General features: G+C 48.2%; 1 protein-coding gene across 1 annotated transcript in view; it reads right to left on the bottom strand.

Annotated features, from left to right (window-relative positions):
- Nucleotides 1–8,547: 8,547 nt before the first annotated feature.
- Nucleotides 8,548–22,613, bottom strand: part of ENTPD2 (ectonucleoside triphosphate diphosphohydrolase 2) — a 36,864-nt gene continuing 22,798 nt past the window's right edge. The window contains exons 3-9 of the mRNA XM_081896506.1: nucleotides 18,547–18,697; nucleotides 16,256–16,415; nucleotides 15,638–15,865; nucleotides 14,731–15,000; nucleotides 11,591–11,710; nucleotides 10,426–10,560; nucleotides 8,548–9,234 (exon numbers count right to left, since the gene is read on the bottom strand). Coding sequence (XP_081752632.1) covers nucleotides 9,031–9,234; nucleotides 10,426–10,560; nucleotides 11,591–11,710; nucleotides 14,731–15,000; nucleotides 15,638–15,865; nucleotides 16,256–16,415; nucleotides 18,547–18,697 — 1,268 coding nt within the window. The 3' untranslated portion in view covers nucleotides 8,548–9,030. The remainder of the gene's footprint in view (nucleotides 9,235–10,425; nucleotides 10,561–11,590; nucleotides 11,711–14,730; nucleotides 15,001–15,637; nucleotides 15,866–16,255; nucleotides 16,416–18,546; nucleotides 18,698–22,613) is intronic.

The raw sequence follows: 22,613 nt of genomic DNA, 5'->3' as shown, positions 1-22,613 counted from the left end.
ACTGAGAAATAAATTTGTTCAGTTGATTTAATTCCTTTTAGGTGTGTGTCTATATAGGATGGGGGCCTAAAAGTGCTAGGAACTGTACTGAAATTTAAAATAATACTATTTAAAATTGTGGTTGTGTGTGTGCCAACTTGAATAAAATATTGGGGGGGGGGACAGGTAAGACCCACCCTGCATAATCAGTCACGTGATGCAGTGCACACACACCATTTGAATGGCAGTGCCCATTACCTTTGGGAGGGGCTTTTATTGGGGTGGGCATGAAAACCCCTCTGCCCCTAAAAGTTGACTCCTATGTTCTGGCTTAAGGTTACCAGATTTTTTTCAAAAAATCTGGGGACACTTTTTTTTTCAAAGAGAAAAAAAAGTTATTAAAAAAGTTGTGTTTTTTTTAAAAAAGAAGTAATATCTTCTCTTCTGTGGTCTCCCCTGTCGCGCGGCTTCCTCTGGCCCTCAGCCTGCTCTCTTAGAGTGCTAGCCGCCGTGGAGTAGGCTCGGGTTGGGCCTGGGCTCGGCCACATGTCCTTGCCCTCCCAGTGCTCTCCTACCTCTCCTCCTCAGCCGCAAGGTCGAGGCTCCCCTCTTTTTTCTCCTTCCTCTTTCTCTCTCTTCCTTCTCCTTCTCCTCTCCTCCTTCTCCCTGCATCAGCTCCTGGGTTTTCCTGGCCCTGGAGCACCGCTGGGCAGTCTGCTGGGTGGCCAGGCGCTCTCGCTCCCAGCTCGATTTGGGTCATGAGGAGTGTTCAGTGGTTTCCCCAATTGACGCACTGGGCGTCCCCGGTTTTCCCTTGGCAATGGCAGCAGCAGTCTCAGCAGCCCAGAGCCAGCCTAGTAGCGCAGGAGCTGCTCGCTGCCGTGGTGCCCGCCATTTTGCCTTGCTGGAAGTCTCCATATGATGTGTCTTGTACCGTTGAACCATTCCCTACTATTAAATCTACAACACTTAAAATATACTGTATTTTTCGCTCTATAAGACGCACCAGACCACAAGACGCACCTACCGTATTTTTCGCCCTATAGGACGCACCGCGCCCAGGCTTCAGCATGCAGGCAACTCTCCGCAAGCCGCGGAAGCCCAGCGCCGGGCTCCCGCGCTTTGCGGAGAGCTGTGCAAAGTCTGGGCACACTGAGCTTAGTGCGCCTAGGCGTCAGCATTCAGGCAACTCTCCGGAAGCCATGGGAGCTGCGCAAAGCCTGGAGAGCCTGTGCAGCGACCCCTCTCGCTCTCCAGGCTTCAGCGAAAGCTTGCATTCGCCCCATAGGATGCACACACATTTCCGCTTCATTTTTGGAGGGGGAAAAGTGCATCCTATAGGGTGAAAAATGCGGTATTTTTTGGAGGAGGGAAACAGAAAAAAATATTCTGAATCCCTCTTGCTGTTCTGGCTTCTGGGATAGCTGCGCATCCTGCATTCGATCTATGGGACGCACACACATTTTCCCTTACTTTTTAGGAGGGAAAAAGTGAGTCTTATAGAGCAAAAAATATGTTAAATCTGGGGACATTAAATGAAATCTGGGGACATTCCAGGGACAGATTTTGTCCAGGGACAGATTTGTAAATCTGAGGACTGTCCCCGGGAAACAGGGATGTCTGGTAACCATACTCTGGCTAGTCTCATTGACTAGGCCTGTGGCCATCTAGATCCAAAGCCCCACGCAGCTGCAGAGCTCACTGGGTCACCTTGGACCAGCCACTGTTACCCTAAGGAACCTACCTCACAGGGTTGTTGTGATGATGAAATGGAGGGGTGAGGGTGAGCCAGCCTCACTGTCCTGTGTTCATTGGAAGGGCAAGATAAAAACAAATTCAGTAATAAGAAAAGGAATGCATTGTTTTTTATTTACAAAAGTGGTACCATTCTGCTATCAAAGGCAAGCTGGGACATTGCTTCACCGTCATGGTTACTCACAATGCACCCCACTCCTAAAACAAGAATACCTGCTACATATGAGCTGGCAGCAACTCGAAAACCGCTAGATTGTAGAGCCCGCCCATTCTTAAATCACAGTTCATTTTCCTACAGCATAACATAACAATGCCATCTTATGGCCAAAAACCTCCACACCAGCTTCAGATCTAGAGGTACCTAAAGTCCAACTGGACAAATCCTACATCTTAACTGTAAGTTTCAAATTTGCCTGAAAGCAATTGCCGCACTGCCCAGAGGTCCTGAGACATCCTTCCCCCACTTTTTTGTTTTGTTTAATTTTATTTATTCAAAGCATTTATACTGTGCACTTCAATTAGGAAAGTCACCCAGAGCAGCTTATAGGTAAGTGGAGATAAAATAGTCCCTGTCTCTCAGGCTTACGGTCTAAAAAAATGAAACATAAAAGGAAAAGTGGATAGCTGCAGCTCCAATCTGGTGGAACGCTCTGTCCCAAGAGACTAGGGCCCTGCAGGACTTGCCATCTGTCCGCAGGGCCTGCAAGACAGAGCTGTTCCACCAGGCCTTTGGCCGAGGCGCAGCCTGACCCCCTCCTTTGGCACTCTTCACAGAACTCTAGCCCAATGGTTGGCATTAATTTGATTTTAATTAATTTTTATAATGAAATGTTTTTAGAATGTTGCACTATTTTATTGTTGTTAGCCACCCTGAGCCCGGCTTTGGCTGAGGAGGGCAGGATATAAATAAAATTTATATTATTATTATTATTATTATTATTATTATTATTATTAGGGAGGGAAGAGGAAAACAAGTGAACCTGGACACCCCAACTACACCCACGGAAATGGACCTGTGTTAGTCATGCCCAGCAGCATAGCATGGTTTGCTGGTGCTTGGGGTGGATGCATGCTGTGGCATGAAGGATGAATGGAGTCATCCTTGTGGCAGTGCAGCCCTCACCACCAACACTGCCAGAGCAACTCTAGCTCTGAGCCGCTTTGTGAGGCTGGGATCTGATCTGAATTATTTGCCATTAGGCCAGAAGATGAGTAAGTAAGCCAAGATTTTCCATTGTCCTGCCTCAACTGTCTCTTAGCAACGGCCATTCCGTAAGGGTACCTGAACTGGTTAATGTAAGAATGGATGCACAAGTTTGCTTTTTGTTTCAAACCCTTCTCCCTCCTCATCCCCTTTTCCTTGTGTGTTGTGTCTTTCAGAATTGCAAGCCATTGGGTGGCCTTCAGCTGAGGAGTGGGGTTTAATAAACCCACATAATTCCCGCCCAGTTTGAGGAGAGGAGGAGGAATCCATTGAAGTTTAACCCTTTTGGAGGACATTTCACACACACACACACACACACACACACACACACACACACACACACACACACAGTGTGCTGGGCCCTGAAAATCCCGCAGCCACCCCGTAGCTCAGAGGAAACCCTGGCAGCAAAAGCCACAGTTTGCATTCCCCTCCACCTCTGCCATCTGAAATTCAGCCTGAATTTGACAATTTGTGTCCTGGACCTGTGGCCCAAGATGTCTAAGTACCTAGCAGTACTCCTGGCCAGAGGTGTGAGGGGACTCAGGTCCAGGGGTGGGGGAAGCAACCCCTCCAGGTCTATTTGCCTGGCAGGAATGTGCCTTTGAGAGATCCCTACATGTGTCAAAACCTCTTGGAATGTTAGCATACCACCCAGGGGCAAAAGTCACATCCGTTGCTCCTCCCACTTTTGTCTTTGGCCCTGCCCACCATTGGCATGTGGTGTCACAGGACTGTGGAGGAATTGTGGCCCTTGGGGTCTCAGAAAAGGTTCCCCACTGCGAAATTGTAACCTGATTTGTTGGGAAGGATCTGTGGTTGAGAACCTGCTTTGCAGGCGAAGTTTCCAGGTTCAACCTCTATGCGGAAATACGTTTCAGTTCACAGTTGAACTAATTCCTGAACCGATTCATGGGCACGAACTGAAGCATAGCTCTCTTTCAAAATCCATGGGATATTTTCTAAACTTTGTGATCCATTTTGCCAACCAAATATTATCAGGGACAGCTGCTGCTGTTGCTGCCCAGGAGGACTCCCCTGCTTGAGTGCCTGAGGGCCCCGCTCCTGCCACTCACCACCTGGCCCAGGGCGGGGCCTGACAGGCATCATAAGGATGGTTGCTGCTGCCACCGCTGCTGCCCAGGAGGACTCAGAACAGCGCAGAGTTCTTTAAAAAATGTTTTAAATTTTTTTCCCCTTTAAAATTTTTGGTTTTGGTGTGGGGAGTGGGATGGATGTTTAGTCGGGTTTGGGAATGTGTTTAATTTTGGTATGTTTGTAATTTTTACTGTTTTTGGTTTGTATTGTTTTATTGTGTGTGTGTGTGGTGTTGTTGTTGTTTTAGGTTTTATTTTGTTCTTAAGGGGAGGGGTCAGGGCTGCCTGGGAGTGGGTCCCAGCCAACAAAATGGCTGGGGCAGGTTCCACAGGGGGGGGTGTGCATTGGGACAACCGATCTCAGTGATCAAAGGTAGGAGGAGGAGTTACGCTAAGACCAGACCACGTCATTACTGAGGAGGCAGGTTTAGTCATAGTTTGAGGACTATTCATGCCAACATGACCTTACAAGGGGCCGCTTGGGACTTCGTGGAAAGCATGGCTTCCATGGGGCTGTCCCTGAATAAGTCTGGCCCAACTCATAACCGCGGACATGCCTTAGACCTGGTGTTCACCTCTAGTGACGTGGGTGATCTGACACTAAGTAAAAATGAAACTAAAGAAGTGCCATGGTCAGATCACTTCCTAGTGCAACTGGACTTCTCCGCGACCCTTCCCCTCTGCAGGGAGGTGGGACCAATTCGGATGGTCCGCCCCCGCCACTTAATGGATCCAAATGGTTTCCAGAGAGTAGTAGGGGATGCTTTATCCCATGTTGATGGCCTTTCAGCTGATTCGCTGGTGGCCCGCTGGAATGTGGAGTTAACCAGGGCTATTGACTGTTTAGCTCCAAAGCGCCCTCTCCAATTGCATGTAGCCTGGACAGCCCCGTGGTTTTCCATGGATCTGAGGGCAATGAAACAATCACTGAGACGGCTAGAGTGCTGGTGGCAGATAACTCATTCTGAAGCTGACCGGACATGGGTTAGAGCTCAGTGTCGAGCCTACCAATTGGCGATAGCGACAGTGAAGAGGACTTTCTTCACCGCCTCTATTGCATCTGCAGAAAACAGCAGCAGGAGACTTTTTCAGGTGGTCCGCAATTTAGTGGAACCACCTGCTACATCGGGGCCCAGTATGGGCCACATGATCTCCTGCAATGATTTTACAATTTTTTTTGCACATAAAGTCGCTCAGATTTGGGAAGAGGTAGACTCCATCGTGAGAGCAGGGCTGGGAGTTGTTCAGCAACCACTCAGGAGAGGACTAGAGTCCTGTCTAGTCAAGTTGCGTGGGATCAATTCCAATCTGTTACCTCCAAGGATGTGGACAGGCTGCTTGGATGAGTGAAACCAACCAATGCTAGGGACAAAGGTGAGAGCTGTTTCCTAGTTCTGCTGGATCTCTCAGCAGCTTGACACCATCAACCATAACATCCTTCTGGACCGTCTAGAGGGGGCACTGTTATACAGTGGTTCCGCTCCTTCCTCCTGGGCCGTGTTCAGAAAGTGGTGTTGGGGGGTGAGTGTTCAGACCCCTGGGCTCTCACTTCTGGGGTGCCTTAGGGTTCTGTCCTCTCCCCCAAGCTTTTCAACATCTATATGCAGCCACTGGGAGAGATCATCAGGGGGGTTGGGCTGGGCGTTCATCAGTATGCGGATGATATCCAGTCCTACCTTTCTTTCAAATCAGAACCAGTGAAGATGGTGAAGGTCCTGTGTGAGTGTCTGGAGGCGGTTGGAGCATGGATGGTGGCTAACAGATTGAGGTTGAGTCTTGACAAGACAGAAGTACTGTTTTGGGGGGACAGGAGGTGGGCAGGTGTGGAGGACTCCCTGGTCCTGAATGGGGTAACTGTGCCCCTGAAGGACCAGGTGCACAGCCTGGGAGTCGTTCTGGACTCACAGCTGTCCATGGAGGCGCAGATCAATTCTGTTTCTAAGACAGCTGTTTTTCAGCTCCATCTGGTACGCAGGCTGAGGCCTTACCTGCCCGCGGACTGTCTCGCCAGAGTGGTGCATGCTCTAGTTATCTCTCGCTTGCTCTACTGCAATGCACTCTATGTGGGGCTACCTTTGAAGGTGACCCAGAAACTACAACTAATCTAGAATGTGGCAGCTAGACTGGTGACTGGGAGTGGTCGCCGAGACCACATAACACCGGTCCTGAGAGATCTGCATTGGCTCTCAGTACGTTTCTGAGCACAATTCAAAGTGTTGGTGCTGACCTTTAAAGCCCTAAATGGCCTCAGTCCAGTATCCCTGAAGCAGCGTTTCCACCGCCATCGTTCTGCCAGGACACTGAGGTCCAGTGCTGAGGGCCTTCTGGTAGTTCCCTCCCTGCGAGAAGCCAAGTTACAGGGAACCAGGCAGAGGGCCTTCTCGGTAGTGGCACTCGCCCAGTGGAACACCCTCCTCCAGATGTCAAAAAGAAAAACAACTTCCAGACTTTTAGAAGACATCTGAAGGCAGTCCTGTTTAGGGAAGCTTTTAATATTTACCGTAATAGACTACAGTGGTACCTTGGGTTAAGAGCTTAGTTTGTTCTGGAGATCTGTTCTTAACCTGAAACTGTTCTTAACCTGAGATACCACTTTAGCTAATGGGGCCTCCCACTGCTGCTGTTGCAGCTGCCGCACGATTTCTGTTCTCATCCTGAAGCAAAGTTCTTAACTGGGTTAGTGGAGTCTGTAACTTGAAGCATCTGTATCTCAAGGAACCACTGTATTGTATTTTATTATTCTGTTGGAAGCTGCCCAGAGTGGCTGGGGAAACCCAGCCAGATGGGCGAGGTATAAATAAACCATCATCATCATCATCATCATCATCAGGGAAATGTCTGGAGTAGTAGCATGCAGCAGTGCATTTTATTAGGCAAGATTGTGTTCAAAAATCTCTATGTTAGGAGAAACAAAACACAAATGCATATGAATTTTTAATGTTTTTTTTAATAAACAAATCACAAACATGCAAAAATGGAGCAAATTCAACATAATGAAGGGAATGAGAAATGGGGAGCAACTGAAATTGACAGGCTCCTTCTTCCACAACACCAGTGAATCTGTCTGGAAACCAGCCCTAAAAGCAATGGATTCTAATGGTAGAAAATATTTTGTCACTCTCCTGATGCTGAAGTCGCTGCTTGGAGGCAAACCAGGGGCTCACAATGATCAATAACTAACTCCTCAGCTGAGCACGCCAAATGTTGGTATCTATGAGATGTTTTTATTTGCTTTTTTTAAAGACGTGCAGTGTTTTTCTTTAAAAGGAAAACAGATGGAATATATCACACACACATTTAGCTGCATTTTGTTTTAAGAGTGCAGAATATGCCAAGGAGTATTGGGGTGAGGAAGAAACCACCGAAAGCTTGTCTGTTTTGCACCAAGGTCCAGTTAGCCGCGGTGAGAACAGGATCCTGGAATAAATGAGCCACATGTGGGGGTGTATTTGATGTAAAAACAGCCAAAAGTTGTGAAGGGGTGGGGTGATGTTTTCTCTCTCCACCCCTCATCAAATTATTTCAAATCAAGTTAGTACAGTATATTTAAATGCAGTTCCCCAGCTGCCCCACCTGGAATTTTTCATGAAAAAAATAGTGATTTCCTTATCCTGGAATTGCAGCTCCTCCTTCAGAGACCTTCAACCCACTTTCACCTCCACCTGCACAGTTCAGAGTTTCCAGGAAAGCAAGCAAATACCAATAATAATAATAATAGTTGTTTTAAAAAATCAGTGGTGCATTCCTGCTACCCACATTTACACAGAAGCAAGTCCCACTGAGTTCAGTGGAGCTTATGCCCAGGTAAGTGAGTGCTGTTCAGGATTGAAGACTAAACCAGTTTGAAGTCTTTACTATGGATAGACTTCAAATTCAAGATTTGTCTTTGGTGTTTTAATTTTGGATGACACTCTTGAATGCAATGTTAGCAGACTACCATAAAAAGCTTTAAGAAGTCAGGTGGGGGCAGACATTTTGCTGCCTGAGGTAAAAGGCAAGAGATCCCACTCCTGGATGGTTGACTAGAGTGGCTGTCCCATCTTACTTCAACCATGGCAGCATTCTCCAAAGCTCCCATGGGCAGCAAGTTGGCTCAGGGGCCAATAACTTAGAAAGCCACCTTCTGTTGAGTCAGGTCACTGATCCACTTAGCTCAGCCTTGTCCGACAGCAGGGGTTCAGGCAGGGGACATTTCCAGTCCTATATGGAGGTGTAACCAAGGACTGAACCTTCTGCATGTAAAGCAAGAGCTCTACCGCTGACCTGCACGCAGGTCTCTCTGCCGCCTCTCAGCACCCCACACCTGCTGCCTCGCTTTGCTCAATGGTTGGGTGGCCCTGGGGGAGCTCAAAGAAAGCAGAATCACGGGTGCCCACATCACTGGTGCAATTTGTGCCACACCTGGTGCTTATCTACAGTGCCAGATTTCAGCCACACTGGTCTGTTTGTAATGCAAAAAGTTGAGCTCCCCCCCATCCCCCCACCCAAGAACAAAGAACAAATCCCCCTTGCCAAGAACAAAGCATTCATGGTAGATTCAATAAGTCCCTGAGCTTCAATAAGTAACAGATATGCAAGCAGAGCAGAGGAGTGGGTGGAAGTCCAGAAAAACCTTGCTTTCAGCTGGAGTCCTTATTAAAAGAAAACAAGAACAACCACAACCACTCCTTGTGATTTTCACTGGCTCTTCAACAATGAAAGAAAATGAGGGAAGTCGATTGTTCAGACTGCAGCACTCTTGGATGCAAACAAGGGCTTCATCACAAGCCTCAGATGAACAGTTTTTGTGTCCAGAATCAGTCACCATCTCCTCTCCCTCTAGGCTGTAGTTGTGGTTTGGGGTATGGGGCATGTGAGGAATGGGTTCTGATCTCCACAGGGGATCCAAGCCAACAAGCTGTGTGGTCAGGCTGGACATTGGATGTGGCCCAGGAAGACCTGCCATCTTCACATAAACCCCACCGTACTGGGCTCCCACCTTCTCAGGACTGCCCTTTACATCATTCCCCGTCCCCTGGTGGATCTCAGCAGACAGAAGATGCTTGCCACAGTGACCAGGATGATGGCAACGAAGAGGAGGACCACGCCAACCCAGGGGCCGTATGCTGTGCCCTTCCAGAAGCCGGTCTCCTCGGCAGGAATCATGTTGGTGAGGTTCAGCATGTATCCCAGGGCCCAGCCGATGGATGTGTCCCCAGCCTGCATGTAAGAACAAAGAAAATGTTGTAAAAAGACTCACACAACTGGTAACGCTTCTCCTGTTGCTACTTCCACTACAAAGCACTCCCTCACTCAAGCACCACAGCGATCAGCAGGTCTCCTCTCAAAGCTCCCTGCATCACCATCAAACAACAGGGCTCTGCATGTTTCAGAAGAATTCATGTTGCTAAGAACATAGCTGCTTTTTTGCGGTCAGTATACAGGTTACCAAAAGCACAACTGGGGTTTTTTTGGGGGGTGGGGAGGCTCTTATTGGTTATTGAAACACGTTGGTTGGAATCTGAGACAGATAGCGAAGCAGCAAAAGATAAACTTAGGAGGAAAAAGAATGACCATGTTTAATTTAAATATAGATCATTCTCTACCTAGGTCTACATCTAAATTCAAATTATGTGCTTAGGCACACTTTGCGTATGTATTATAGACTTGGGCCACATTCACACCATATATTCAAAGAGGCACGATACTCCTTTAAACAGTGCTGGTTTCTCCCAAAGAATTATTTGGGAGCTGTAGTTCATTAAGGGTGCTGGAAGTTTTTAGGAGACCCCTCCATTCCCCTCAGAGAGCTGCAGTTCCCAGTGCTCCACCACCTTCAAGTTCCACTCTGGGAATTGTAGCTCTGAGACGGGGAATAGAGGCTTCTTAACAGCTCTCAGCACCCTTAGCAAACTACAGTTCCCGGGGTTCTTTTGGGGAAGCCAGCACTGTTTAAAGTGGGATCATAAAGTTTTAATGGCATGGTGGCCCAGGACTCTTTAGTTTAGAGGAAAGCCTAGTAAGAGGGGACATGATAGAAGTGGATGGAGAAAAGCTTTTATTCCTCTCACTTAACGCCAGAACCTGTGGACATCCAATGAACCTGAGAGTTGGAAGATCCAGCACCGAAATAAGGAAGTCCTTTTTCACACAGAGCCTAGTTAAACTATGGAACTCTCTCCCACAGGAGGAAGTGATGGCCACCAATTTGGATGACTCTGCTCTACATCGTCAGAGGAAGGAATGCTTCTGAATGCCAGCTTCTGGAAACCTCATAAGGGGAGAGGACTCTTGTGCTGGGGCCCTGCTTCAGGCTTCTCAGGAGAGGCACCTGAGTGGTACCTGTGAGAACAGAATGCTGGACCTGATGGTCCCTTGGCCTGATCCATGAGCCTCTTCTTAGGTTCTTACCTTTTTTTGGAAGGCGATGTTGGGGAAGGTGCTGTTGTCAAATTTGTAGCCCCGTGTGAGGATGAGGTAGATGAAGGTGGTCGCTGAACAGTAATCGGGAAGCCTCTTCTCTAGCCCTGGTGCTTTCTCAAGAAGCTAGATTTACAGAAGCATGACAGGAAGAGAGGAGGGAAGGGAAAAGGCTTGAAATTCTTCTCAAATGCAAAGCACAACTCTGCAGGCCACCTCCCAACCTTCTTGGGTCCTGTCCCGCCTGAGGGGAGGGTGTTCCTAGCTCTCACAGGTTACTCCTCCTGTTCAACCCATTCTCCTACCCCAGACTCACTGGCCTGGGGGGGGGGGGGGTTTCCTGTGAGGAAATGCAGCCATCTGGCTGAAAAAGATCCCTCATTGCTGTGTTAAGAGCTGTCGTCTAATATCAGTTATGTCACCCACATAATTAACCTCCCAGCTTCCAGGACATCTCCAGTTATCCAAAACGGGGCATTGCAGAGCCCTCTGCCCTTTCCTCAATTTTGCATGGCTGTATCTTTTCTTTGTCCCTGTTTTTGCCTCTTTCCTGGTCCTGAAGGAAATCACAGAATTGAAGAGATGGAAGGGAGACAAAGGGCCACCTACTTCAACCCCCTGTGATGAAGGAATCACAACAGGTATGGTCCTTGATCCACTTACACTCTGCCTTTCCCCCAAGAAACACTAGGTGGTACACAAGGTTCTCTCTCCCTCTTTCTCTCCCTCCCTCCCCTTCCCACACCCACACCATTTTGTCTCAACAGCCCTGCAAAGTAGGTTAGGCTAAGTGAGTGAGAGAGAGAGAGAGAGAGTGAGTCACTCAATGTGAGCTTCGCAGCTCAGGATCCTGCCCCAACGCTATCCACTGGTCTTCAACTGGTGGGCTGGGACCTGCCAGTGGGTCACAGCCTGACCCAAAGAGGGTCACAGCAGAAATATAAGATAAAAGATTAAGATATGGGTCCCCCAAATGCATGTTTGGGTAAAATTGGGTCCTGGGTCTAAGAAGGTATCTGCACGATACACCATGCTACCCTACAGCTGAAACTGAAATCTTTTGAAATATCAGATTTCTTCTTAAACTGCCAGGACCTAAATGTCTGGAGCATGCTTCAGTCTGCATTGTAAAAGCCCCCCTTATGAGGAAACCCACCTCGGACCAAGTTGCGTTGCATATTTCCTTAGCAGCCTGCTCCAGGTCGCTTGGGGTGGCCACATGTCTCTTCATTTGCGACTGGATGAAATCCACAGTGTAGAAGAAGGCAGAGAAGGCCTGTTGAGGAGGAGGAGGAAGGAGAAGAAGGTGAGAAGGGTGTGGCATACCACTGGTCGCACTTCCTGGTCATTATAATAATCAATTTCATTTTATTGTTTATTTATTTTTTATTAAAAAAGGGACTGATTTACATAGCACCAAGCTAAACCATGGAACTCCTTCCCACAGGAGACTGCAAGTTGGATGGCCTTAAAGGAGGCCAAATTCATGTAGGGGCGGGGCTATCAGTGGCCCCTATCCATGATGACTATGCTCTGACTCCACAGTCAGAGGCAGAAATGCTTCTGAATACCAGTTGTGTCAGGGCCAGAGTCAGGTGTAGGTCAGCATCAGTACCATAAATGTTATGAGACCAGTGAAGTTAATTCTTCATTCAAGGAGACAAACCAAAGCTCCAGCCCAGTGGTCTCAGCAACACTTTCTAGGTCTTGCCCTGTTGAAGCAGTTGAGAGGACTAAAGGTCCCCCCCCTTCCCAGGGGCCCACTAGAACTCCTCCTCTCCAGGAACTTTCCCACACAGTCTCAGGCCGCGTCTCCGCACATTGCATTTCTCTGTGTGTTCTAGGAGACCAGAGGGGAAGGTTGCTGGTCAAAGCAGGAGTGGGAGACTCCCTGGCATCAGCTACTGCCTTGGAGTCTGATCTGTGCTCTGCCACAGCCTCTTCCCGCTCGCCAAACCCAGTCCCCCCTTCTGCTTCTAACACCTCCTCCTCCAAGTCTGCTCCCTCTTCTCCCTCTGACTACTCAGGGTACTCCTGACACCCACCCCCTGGCTTTGAGCCTTCTTCCCGTGCCTCCCACCACTTCTCTGCATCCAGCCAGTCCATGGCAAGTTGCTGGAAAGCACAGAAGTGGAGACGGCTCTTGCACGCAGGTCCTGCTGGTGGGCTTCTCATAATAGACATTTACGTTACAGGGAACCAGGCAGAGGGCCTTCTCGGTGGTGCCGCTCTCCCTGTGGAACGCCCTCCCCCCAGATGTCAAAGAGAACAACAACTACCAGTCTTTTAGAAGACATCTGAAGGCAGCCCTCTTTAGGGAAGCTTTTAATGTTTGATGCATTACGGTACTTTAATATTTTGTTGGAAGCCGCCCAGAGTGGCTGGGGAAGCCTGTATAAATAATAAATTATTATAATATTATTATTTTGCTTGGCCACTTTGAGGACAGCATGCTGGACTAGATGGGCTGTAAGCTCTTCTGATGCCCTTATTTTGCTCAATATCTTGTGGTCGTACGCTGAGGTTAGGACTCATGAGCCAGGGTCGTGGTACTGTCTGACAGCGGCTGGGGGGCGGGAGCAAGTGTGTACCCACCCCCCAGGGCGGGGATGGAGCCTGCTTACCCAGCCCTCACCATTGCCACCACTAGACAGGGGCACAGCACGGAGGGTCTATTTACCCTCTGCACCACCCCTGCCTGGCATGGAAGCGGCTGCCCGTCTGTGTTCACACAACCCCGGTCAGCTGGCAGCCAGGTGCTCGCACGCCAAGCACATGAGGGGGGCTCCTGCTCCCGCCCCAAGATTCTGCGCCCAGGGACACAGCCCCCCTTCCCCTCCCCTCTGCTACACCACTGTCATGAGCAATAGTCTGTGATGTGTTTTTTGTTTATTTGTTTCAACCCAGTTATTGGCTTAATCAGACACAAAGTTGCTGAAACATCCAAACCCGTTGGCCGCTGCCAATATATGGATAGCAAAATGTTGTTTTCATTACATAAATAGGCCTGACAGCCAATAACTGTCATGGTACGTTTTGGGAAATGCTAGAATCCATTAAGTTTCCTAGTTAAATGCATTTTATGCAGAAGAGAGTTTGGAAAACATTTCCAGAAGGAAGGGACTAATTTGGCAAAATGTTACCACTGCTACAGAAAAGATTCGTGGAGGTGTTAATGCTGCATATTTATAAATGTATTTAAATAACCCCCCTCTCTGCCCATGTATTCTTCCCACCTTCCAAATTTAAGAATTAAAAGTCTACGGGGGGGGGGCTACCAGTGGTCCATGGGCCACAGGTCAGAATCCTGTAAGCAGGTGGAAAGATGCACACCACATGGACCAATGGTGCAAGCAAACAACATCCCAAATTGTTTAGGGGAAAATGGGGTGTTATTCAAACATTCCCCAGTAGGGGGCAGTAGTTTACAAAAATCCCTGAAACTAGAAAATAGAGAGGCAGGTATTCATTTAAGAAATAAAAAAAAAAAAAGTATTTAAGAAAGCCAAATGAATGAATTGTTCATACAGCCACAGACCAATAAAAGTAGACACACAAAACAAAGCATCGTAGGAGCCAACTCCTAGGGGCCAAGGTCCCTTCAGCCCCCCAGTAAAATATTTGAGAGGGCCACCACTATCCCCAAAGTTGATGGGGGTTGCCATTCAAATGTGTTCACTGCATTTTGTTACTTATTATGTGGAGCAGGGTCTCCCCCCCCTCCCTGAAATATTTTATTCAAGTTGGCCCCCTGCAAAGCATGCAGCTATGGTTTAATCTAATATCTGCAGTGTTCGGGTTCACAGAATTTGAAGGAGATTAGAAACTAGGAATAATATGAATAGTCATGGAAGTTTGGGCCAGATCAGGGTGGAGGGCTGAAGGCTGAACTATGACTTGGAGGTCACTGTCCTCCCTTCCTCTCATGAAAACAGGAAAATGCCTTATACCGAGTCAGACCAGTTAATCTTGAGCAGCATGACCTACACTGAGTGGCAGCAGTTCTCCAGGGTTTCAGACAAGGCGTCTTTCCCAGTCCTACGTGGAGATCCCACTGGGGACTGAACCTGAGACATGCTGCATGCAAAGCAAGTGCTCTAAACTGCAGCCCTTCCCCTTAAATCCTTTGCAAGACCCTGATTAATTGGCGGCAAATGCAATGTACTCTGAACATGCCCAGAGGCACCCTTTTCCATCTGTACTTTGTGTATTCTGAATACGGGTCCTGCTATTTGAGCCAAGGCTCAAAGTAGGCCTCCCTTCTCCCATGACATTCCGCCGTCTCAAGCTACTCACGATAAAGTTCCCTGTGACACTTGGCTGGAAGACGTGGTCAAAGGAGCAGTGGGAATAGGGGCACGGAGTAAACTGGAAGAGGCTCTCCACGTGCTGCTGGCACTTGGCTGGATTTCCAGAGCCGCTCATGTTGACGATAGCGGTGGGGAAGTAGCTGGTCGGCTTCTCCGCTTCAGTGCATGGCGAGTCATAGATGGTTGCCGCTGTGAAGTTCTTCCAGTATCCTGTGGGCCAGCAGGGGTTGCTCACCTGGAGAACATACCTTTCGGCCTGTTGTGGGTGAAAATAACCAGTCTGAGTCAACCAACAAAACACCAGGCCCTTTGGGATTCTCTGGAGTTTGTAAAAAGTAAAGGTAAAGGTACCCCCTGACCATTAGGTCCAGTCATGGACGACTCTGGGGTTGCGGCGCTCATCTCGCTTTATTGGCCGAGGGAGCCGGCATACAGCTTCCGGGTCATGTGGCCAGCATGACTAAGCCGCTTCTGGCGAACCAGCACAGCACACAGAAACGCCATTTACCTTCCCGCTGGAGCGCTACCTATTTATCTACTTGCACTGGCGTGCTTTTGAACTGCTCGGTTGGCAGGAGCTGGGATCGAGCAGCGGGAGCTCACCCCGTTGTGGGGATTCGAACCGCTAACCTTCTGATCGGCAAGCCGTAGGCTCTGTGGTTTAGACTACAGTGCCACCTGTGTCCCCTGGAGTTTGTACTATCATTGAATTGTGGAGTTGGAAGGGACCCCGAGAGTCACCCAGTCCAACCCTCTGCAATGCAGGAATCTCAACTAAAGAATCCCCGGCAGACAGCCAATAAAGGAAAGTCCAGAGGGAGCCTCTTACCACTGGAAATTTTGTGTTAGGATGGCAGCCTCCAGATGTCTCACCTCCAACCCTACTCCCTTACCTTCAGCACCTTGGACAGAAGCCTCTTCAGGATCTGGTCCCTGCCGTAGCAGAGGAAACTGTGTGTGTAGACCTTGTAGGTCTGCCCGTACAGCCGCAGCATCACTTCGTTGGCAGGTGTCTCGATAGTCTCTTTTGTCTCAAAGGTGATTTGGGTGGAAGCTCCTCCCAGGTCCATGGCGCCCACGGTCTTCTTCTTGGGCTGGACCCACTGTCCAATCCATCCGTACTGAATTAAAAGGAACAGGAATGGTCATCTTAAAGGAGCTGCCTTCAAAGCACAGAACTGGCCTGCTGGCTCTTGACTTACTTTGCCAGAGCACCCGAATGCTCATCCTTTCTACGAGGCATGTTTTTTTCTCTGCATGGTGAGTTTCTCTTATGGGGAACCTGTGCCCTGGCAGATGTTGGTGGACCAACTCCCTTCACCCCTGAGCACTGGGCTTGCAGGCAGGAGCTGATGTGAGTTGGAGTCCAGCAGAACCCAGAGGGAACCCCTCTGGCTTTAACCATTGTGTGCACTGTCGCAATGTCCTGTTCCACACCTGGCAGCGAATGACTTTGTTTCACGTTTAATATAGTAAAAAGGGGTCGAGGAAAGAAAGAAAGACTCTCCTACCTTGATGAAGTTCTCCAGGAGGTAGTTAGCTGTGACCCAGCCAAACACACCCTCATCCTCTCCGCTCAGGATCTTCGCTCCACGGAAGTCAAAGGGGTACTGCTTCATAGTGGAGCTCACAGCTGCAAGCACCCTGTCCGAAGCCTCGGGGTCAGTGAGACTGCTCAAAAAACAAGAACATTTGTTTGGATCAGGCTGGAAGTTGGACACCAGTGACCCAAGCAGCCAGCTAGATTCATGGGTGCAGAAACATGGGAACATAGGAAGCTGCCATACTGAGTCCATCCATTGGTCCACCTCACTCAGTACTGTCTGCACTAACTGGCAGCAGCTGTCCAGGGTTTCAGGCAGGGGGTGTCTCACAACCCTACCTGGAGATTACAGGGATTGAACCCAGAACTTTCTGATTGCAGGAAGGCCCTTCCTTCAACTCCCCCTAGGTAAAGGTAAAGGGACCCCTGACCATTAGGTCCAGTCATGACCGACTCTGGGGTTGCGGCGCTCATCTCGCTTTACTGGCCGAGGGAGACAGCGTACAGCTTCCGGGTCATGACTAAGCCACTTCTGGCGAACCAGAGCAGCGCATGGAAACGCCGTTTACCTTTCCACCGGAGCGGTACCTATTTATCTACTTTCACCTTGACGTGCTTTCGAACTGCTAGGTTGGCAGGAGCTGGGACAGAGCAATGGGAGCTCACCCTGTGGCGGGGATTCGAACCGCTAACCTTCTGATCGGCAAGCCCTAGGCTCTGTGGTTTAACCCACAGTACCACCTGCGTCTCTCCCTACTCAACAGCAAATACTGCAAAGCAGGCAAAACTGAACTGGATGGCCAGTGTTGTCTTGTTGCTGCTGCTGCTGCTGTTGTTCATTCATTGCATTTCTATGCTGTTTTATATTTTTAAGGGGGGGGGGGACCTCAGTGCTGTTTACCACACTGAAGCATCAAATAAAACAATCCAGAATAAAACACTGCTGAAGAAAGTCAAACATTCAGAGCAACATTCAAAGCAACAGGAAACTAAAATATAATATAAAAGATTCAAAGTGAAAGGAAGTCAAATATAAAATGAATCTTCAAAACAGCATAATTAACAAGAGAATAAAATATTATCATAAGCATCTTGTTAACAGTTTTGGGGGTCTGTTAGAACCCCAATGCACACACTGATTGCTTATGTGCTCACAGCTTACTCACTGGGTACTGGTGATGGTCAACACCCTTCAAAGAAACTGTGGGTGTGAGGAATTGTGAGCAGCGCTACGTGTGCACATGTAACAATTTGATCTTTCAGTGTGGCAGCACCTACACAGATGTTTAGAGAGTTGGTGCAAAGTTTTGATTTGCTTTTAGTCTATTGTTATTTTAACTTTTCGAAAGTCTTAAATTGTTGTTAATTTTTCTTATTGACAATTTTATTGATTTATCCTTTTTTGTGAACTGTTTTGCAGGGTGTGTGTGTTTTACAATCAAGCGGGATATAAATTTTATGAAACAAAATAAACAAAATAAATGTGTAATCCTATGTGACAGAGATAAATCATGCTCCAAAATAATAAAGTGGGTTATAATTGCAAAATTTAAACACACATGCAAACACACAAGCATGCACGTGATATTCAAAAGTTAAAATGCATGAAAGGGGTGTGTGTGTGTGTGTGTGTGTGTGTCATAGATACTACTCAGCTGGGCACCTTTTGGTCTAGGACCTGTCCAGAGAGGAAGGAAACAGCTCCCTCAGGGAGTCTAATTTTGATGCTGTGAAGTAGAGCCAAGTGGGAAATAGATCTGATCCATGGAGTACAAACAAAGGATTAGAGCACCTTCAGTATTCAAAGCTTTGGGGCTCAGAAAAAAGGTTTCTAAGATAGTGGGAGGGCCCAAGTGGAGTTTTATAAAAATGTGTGTGTGTGTGTGTGTGTGTGTGTGTGTGTGAGAGAGAGAGAGAGAGAGAGAGAGAGAGAGAGGGAGAGAAGTTCCTCCCCCGCCTTGTAATACTAGAATTGAGGATCATCCAATTAAGTTGATGGGCAGCAAACGATGGAACTCACTGCCACAAGATACCACTGGCTTAGGTGGCTTCAGAAAGAGACTAGACAAATTCAAGGGAGGAGGAGCAGCCAGTCATGATGGTTGTCTGGAGCCCCCAGCTTTAGAGGCGGTCTACCTCTGAAAGCCAGTTCCTGGGGAGCTGCAGCCATGACAACCAGTGATGAGAATGACATGGCAATGATAGATAGAAGCATGAAAAAATGCCCCGAGATGCCAGGCTAGGCTACGGAGTTCTCACTTGAGCAGTCGCATGCCGGCCGTGGCTCCCAGGTACAGAGGGGTGGCTGCATGCCTCTCCTTCGGAACATCATCCTGGGCCTGGTCAAGACATGCCTCCAAGCTCTGTCCAGCTGCTGAGGGATCTGCAACGTAGCTGGAGATGCCACCACCTGCGGATTCAACCAGAGACAAAGCCATCATTCCCACTCTAGGGGCACAGTAGGGGATGGGCATTCAAAGGAGAAGGTGGTACTGGTCATGCCAGTTGGTCATTGGTCACAGGGAGCCTCTCTGGAAGTGCATTCCCAGCAGCAATCAGCCAATGGCACAGAAAGTCCATCTTCAGAGGAGGCTTCCGTCACCTCCAATCACACAGTGATCGCCACTGAACTCCACAGGTGTCAATTGTCTGGTGCCATGGTGACATCAAGTGTTTGGTTGGTTGGGTGGTGTGTTGTAGTGGGTGGCCGTATTGACGTAGGCATAAGCAGGAATATAGGAATCTGCTTTGTATCAGCTCAGGCCTTTGGTCTATTTAGTTCAGTATTGTTTACACTGACTGATAGCAATGGGTCTCCAGGATTTCAGACAGGGAGCCTGGAGATGCCACTGAGGAGTGAACACCTGGGACTTCTGCTTGCAAGGAAGATGCTCTACCATTGAGCCATGGCCATCCCCTTGAGACAGCGTTCCAAAGAACATCTGAAATTAGACTTTCTGTGTTAGGGTTCACCCACACTTCCTCTGGTCCCTGACCTAGAAAGCACATGTCCAAGCAGTTTTCCGCTTTTTCCACCACTTTCCCTGGGAAAACTCACTCTTTGGAGCTGAATTGGAGCAAACGTTCATCTGTGGGGAAATCTGATTGATGTTTGCTCCAGTTCAGTGGTAAAGAATGAGTTTTCCCTGGGGGAAAGCAGCGGGACAAGGGGAAGTGTGGATGAGACCTTAGTTTCCTGTTTAGATATATAGATTGCCATAGAACATGGAAAGCTGCCTCATACAGAGTCAGACTATTGGTCTTGTCTACACTCAGTATTGTCTACAATCACTGCCAATAGCTCTCAAGGGTTTCAGGCAGAGAGTCTCTCCTAGCCCTACTTTGAGATGCTAACAAACTATTCTACGTTCTAAATCTTATATTAATAATCCAAAAATTGAGAGAGCTATGTAAAAGATCTACTACAGAAGCCACAAACAGAAAACTCATTCAAATTGTGTCCAAAAGCAAGATTCAGTCTTTAAAGTTCCTTTAGCCAGGCTCCTGTAGATATCAACAAAGGTAAGTTTGATCAAACGTTGATATCTTCGTTGATATCTTATCTTCGTTGATATCTAACCCTTGAACGCAACATCGCCAACACTTCCTTTGATCAAACTTACCTTTGTTGATATCTAACAGGAGCCTGGCTGAAGGAACTTTAAAGACTGAATATTCCTTTTGGAGACAATTTGAATGAGTTTTCTACCTTGTCCTCTCAATTTTTGGATTATTAATATAAGATTTAGAACGTAGAATGGTTTGTTAGTGTTTTGTGTGCCTCTTATGTGCTGCTTACTTCATACTGGTCTACTACGAGAATTGGCAGCATGGATTCATTTTTTCACTACTTTGAGATGCTGGCAGGGATAGAACCTGCAACCTTCCGCTTGCAAGGCAGGTGCTCTGTCAGCTGAGCTATGACTCTTCCATAGGTCACATTGATAGGGAGCCTACATGTGAGAAGATGTAAGCAGAGTGTGTGCAATGATATCGTTAGGAGAATCCGCATGGCCCCAACGCTGGCTGCGTGGCTGTTCAGAGAGGGGGCTGGAGGGCACAGCAGCAAGGCCAGGCCAGGCTTCAGGGCCCAGGGACCCCTGGTGGCAGGCAGGGCGGGAATCCATGCGTGGGATAGCCTGGCTCGCACCCCCTCAAAATCATGTGCCCAGGGCTACAACACCCCTGGCCCTCCCCACCATATGGAGGGAATGTCTCTGTATAAGCCTGTGTAATTTAGGGGGCTGGGGGCTTCACTTTTGTAGTAAAGGTAAAGGGACCCCTGACCATTAGGTCCAGTCGCAGACGACTCTGGGGTTGTGGTGCTTATCTTGCTCTATAGGCCGAGAGAGCCGGCGTACAGCTTCCGGGTCATGTGGCCAGCAGGACTAAGCCGCTTCTGGCGAACCAGAGCAGCACACGGAAATGCCGTTTACCTTCTCACTGGAGTGGTACCTATTTATCTACTTGCACTTTGATGTGCTTTTGAACTGCTAGGTTGGCAGGAGCAGGGACCGAGCAACGGGAGCTCACCTCGTCGCGGGGATTCGAACCACCGACCTTCTGATCGGCAAGCCCTTGGCTCTGTGGTTTAACCCACAGCGCCACCCATGTCCCAAAGTCCTCCTAGCTTTCCCCAAAGCTGTGTAGAGCCAGCATGAAATGGCCAAGAGATTAACTTGTGCCCTTTACATTGCCGAATCACGCCCTGTTGAGCCACCCTCTGGGTCCCAAAACCATTTGTTGGTTTGGCATGGGCAGAGCACCCACCTGGCTCTCTGCCTGGCCTCCCATTGTGACATATTTTATGTTTTGAAAACAAGCACCTGGGCCTTTTGTGCCATTTTCCCAACCGATGCCAGCTCTGGAACAGAGACCACATTGCCTTAAAAAAAGAAAAGGAAGTTGGCACTAAAGATTTCAAAGCAGGTGGGCGAGGCTGGTTCTTTGTCTGGCGCTCCGTGGGAAAAGGGATAGGGAGAAAATAGTTGACTGGCCAACCTAGCTTCTCCTGTGGCATGCCCACTGTACAAAAGCCAGAATGGAAAGCTCAGACAATGGCCAGATCAGAGCCAGCCGCCACAACGCACTCCCAAGGCAGGCGCCACCAGTTTGACCCAAGACGGAACAAGTGCCACATTGCGCAAGATGGAATCCCAGAGTTGTGCTCTTAATAATAAATTTTTATTTATACCCCGCCCTTCCTAGTTCAGAAAACGGGGCTCAGGGCGGCCAACAACAAATTCAAAACACTTAATTGATGCAACAAAAAATAGCATAAAATACAGTACAAAACACGAATAACAATAAATTCAGAATTCAAAAATCAATTTTTTTTGGGGGGGGGGAACTATCCAATAAACATTAGATGATCACCAGGGCTAGCTGGCCAAATTAGTCCCATTTGGGCCAGCGAGGAGACCAGAGGAGAATTAGCTGTGGGATCCCAGAGCGGGTAATCTTCATAAAAAGGGGAGGGGGAGGGAAGAGAAGGGAAATAAAAGATCAGGCTGAATTCAAATTGAAAGCCAGGCGGAATTGCTCTGTCTTACATGTCCTGTGGAAGGAGGTTAAATCCTGCAGGGCCCTGGTCTCCTGGGACAGAGCATTCCACCAGGTTGGAGCCATCACTGAGAAGGCCCTGGACCTGGTGGAGGATAGTCTTGACTTCCTTAGGACCCGGGACCTCTAAACTATGATTATTCATAGACCTTAAGGTCCTCTGCGGGGCAGACCAGGAGAAGCCGTTGTCTACTGCATCTTTGCAAGTGTCTTCTAATCAGGGCTGCAGATAATTCTGCCACATCACTAACTCAGAGGCAATTTGAGCCCTATTAAGAAGAATGATGATTTCTGACTAGAGTTCCCATTGCCCCTTCATGAGTCACTGCTCTCTCCTATCTTCCCTCGGGTAGAAATGCAGGAGTTTGCTTTCTCTTGGGACAGGTCATTTTCTGTCACTGCGCCAGAGAGCTTTTCAAGGACAAAGAGCAGACCATCGCTTCAATTTTAATTGCGTAATTAAAGTGAGACTTAATTCTGCTTTGAGAAAATAGGTTTCCTTGGTGCAGAAAAGATACAGGTGGGTCTGAGCTAAAGGAGGATCCTGTAACAAGTTCCAGGCTGTGGCAACAAGCAGAGTCGACTACAGATCTTTCGTAAGCCTAACCAGCTGACCAGCTAAGATTTAAGTTAATCTGCTTGTAGCTTGCAAAGCCTAGGACCTGCGGTACCTTAACTTGCCAACAAACCGCAACGTCTGTTGAGGAACTGAGTGTTGTTGCCTCCAATTGCAGACAGAACCCTCTAATTTCAAAATGATTTTT

Source organism: Podarcis melisellensis, assembly GCF_964234715.1.
Source record: "Podarcis melisellensis genome assembly, chromosome: Z".
Taxonomy (NCBI): Eukaryota; Metazoa; Chordata; class Lepidosauria; order Squamata; family Lacertidae; genus Podarcis; species Podarcis melisellensis.
The sequence above is the reverse complement of the archived record's forward strand: the minus strand, read 5'-3'. Positions and strand labels throughout refer to the sequence as shown.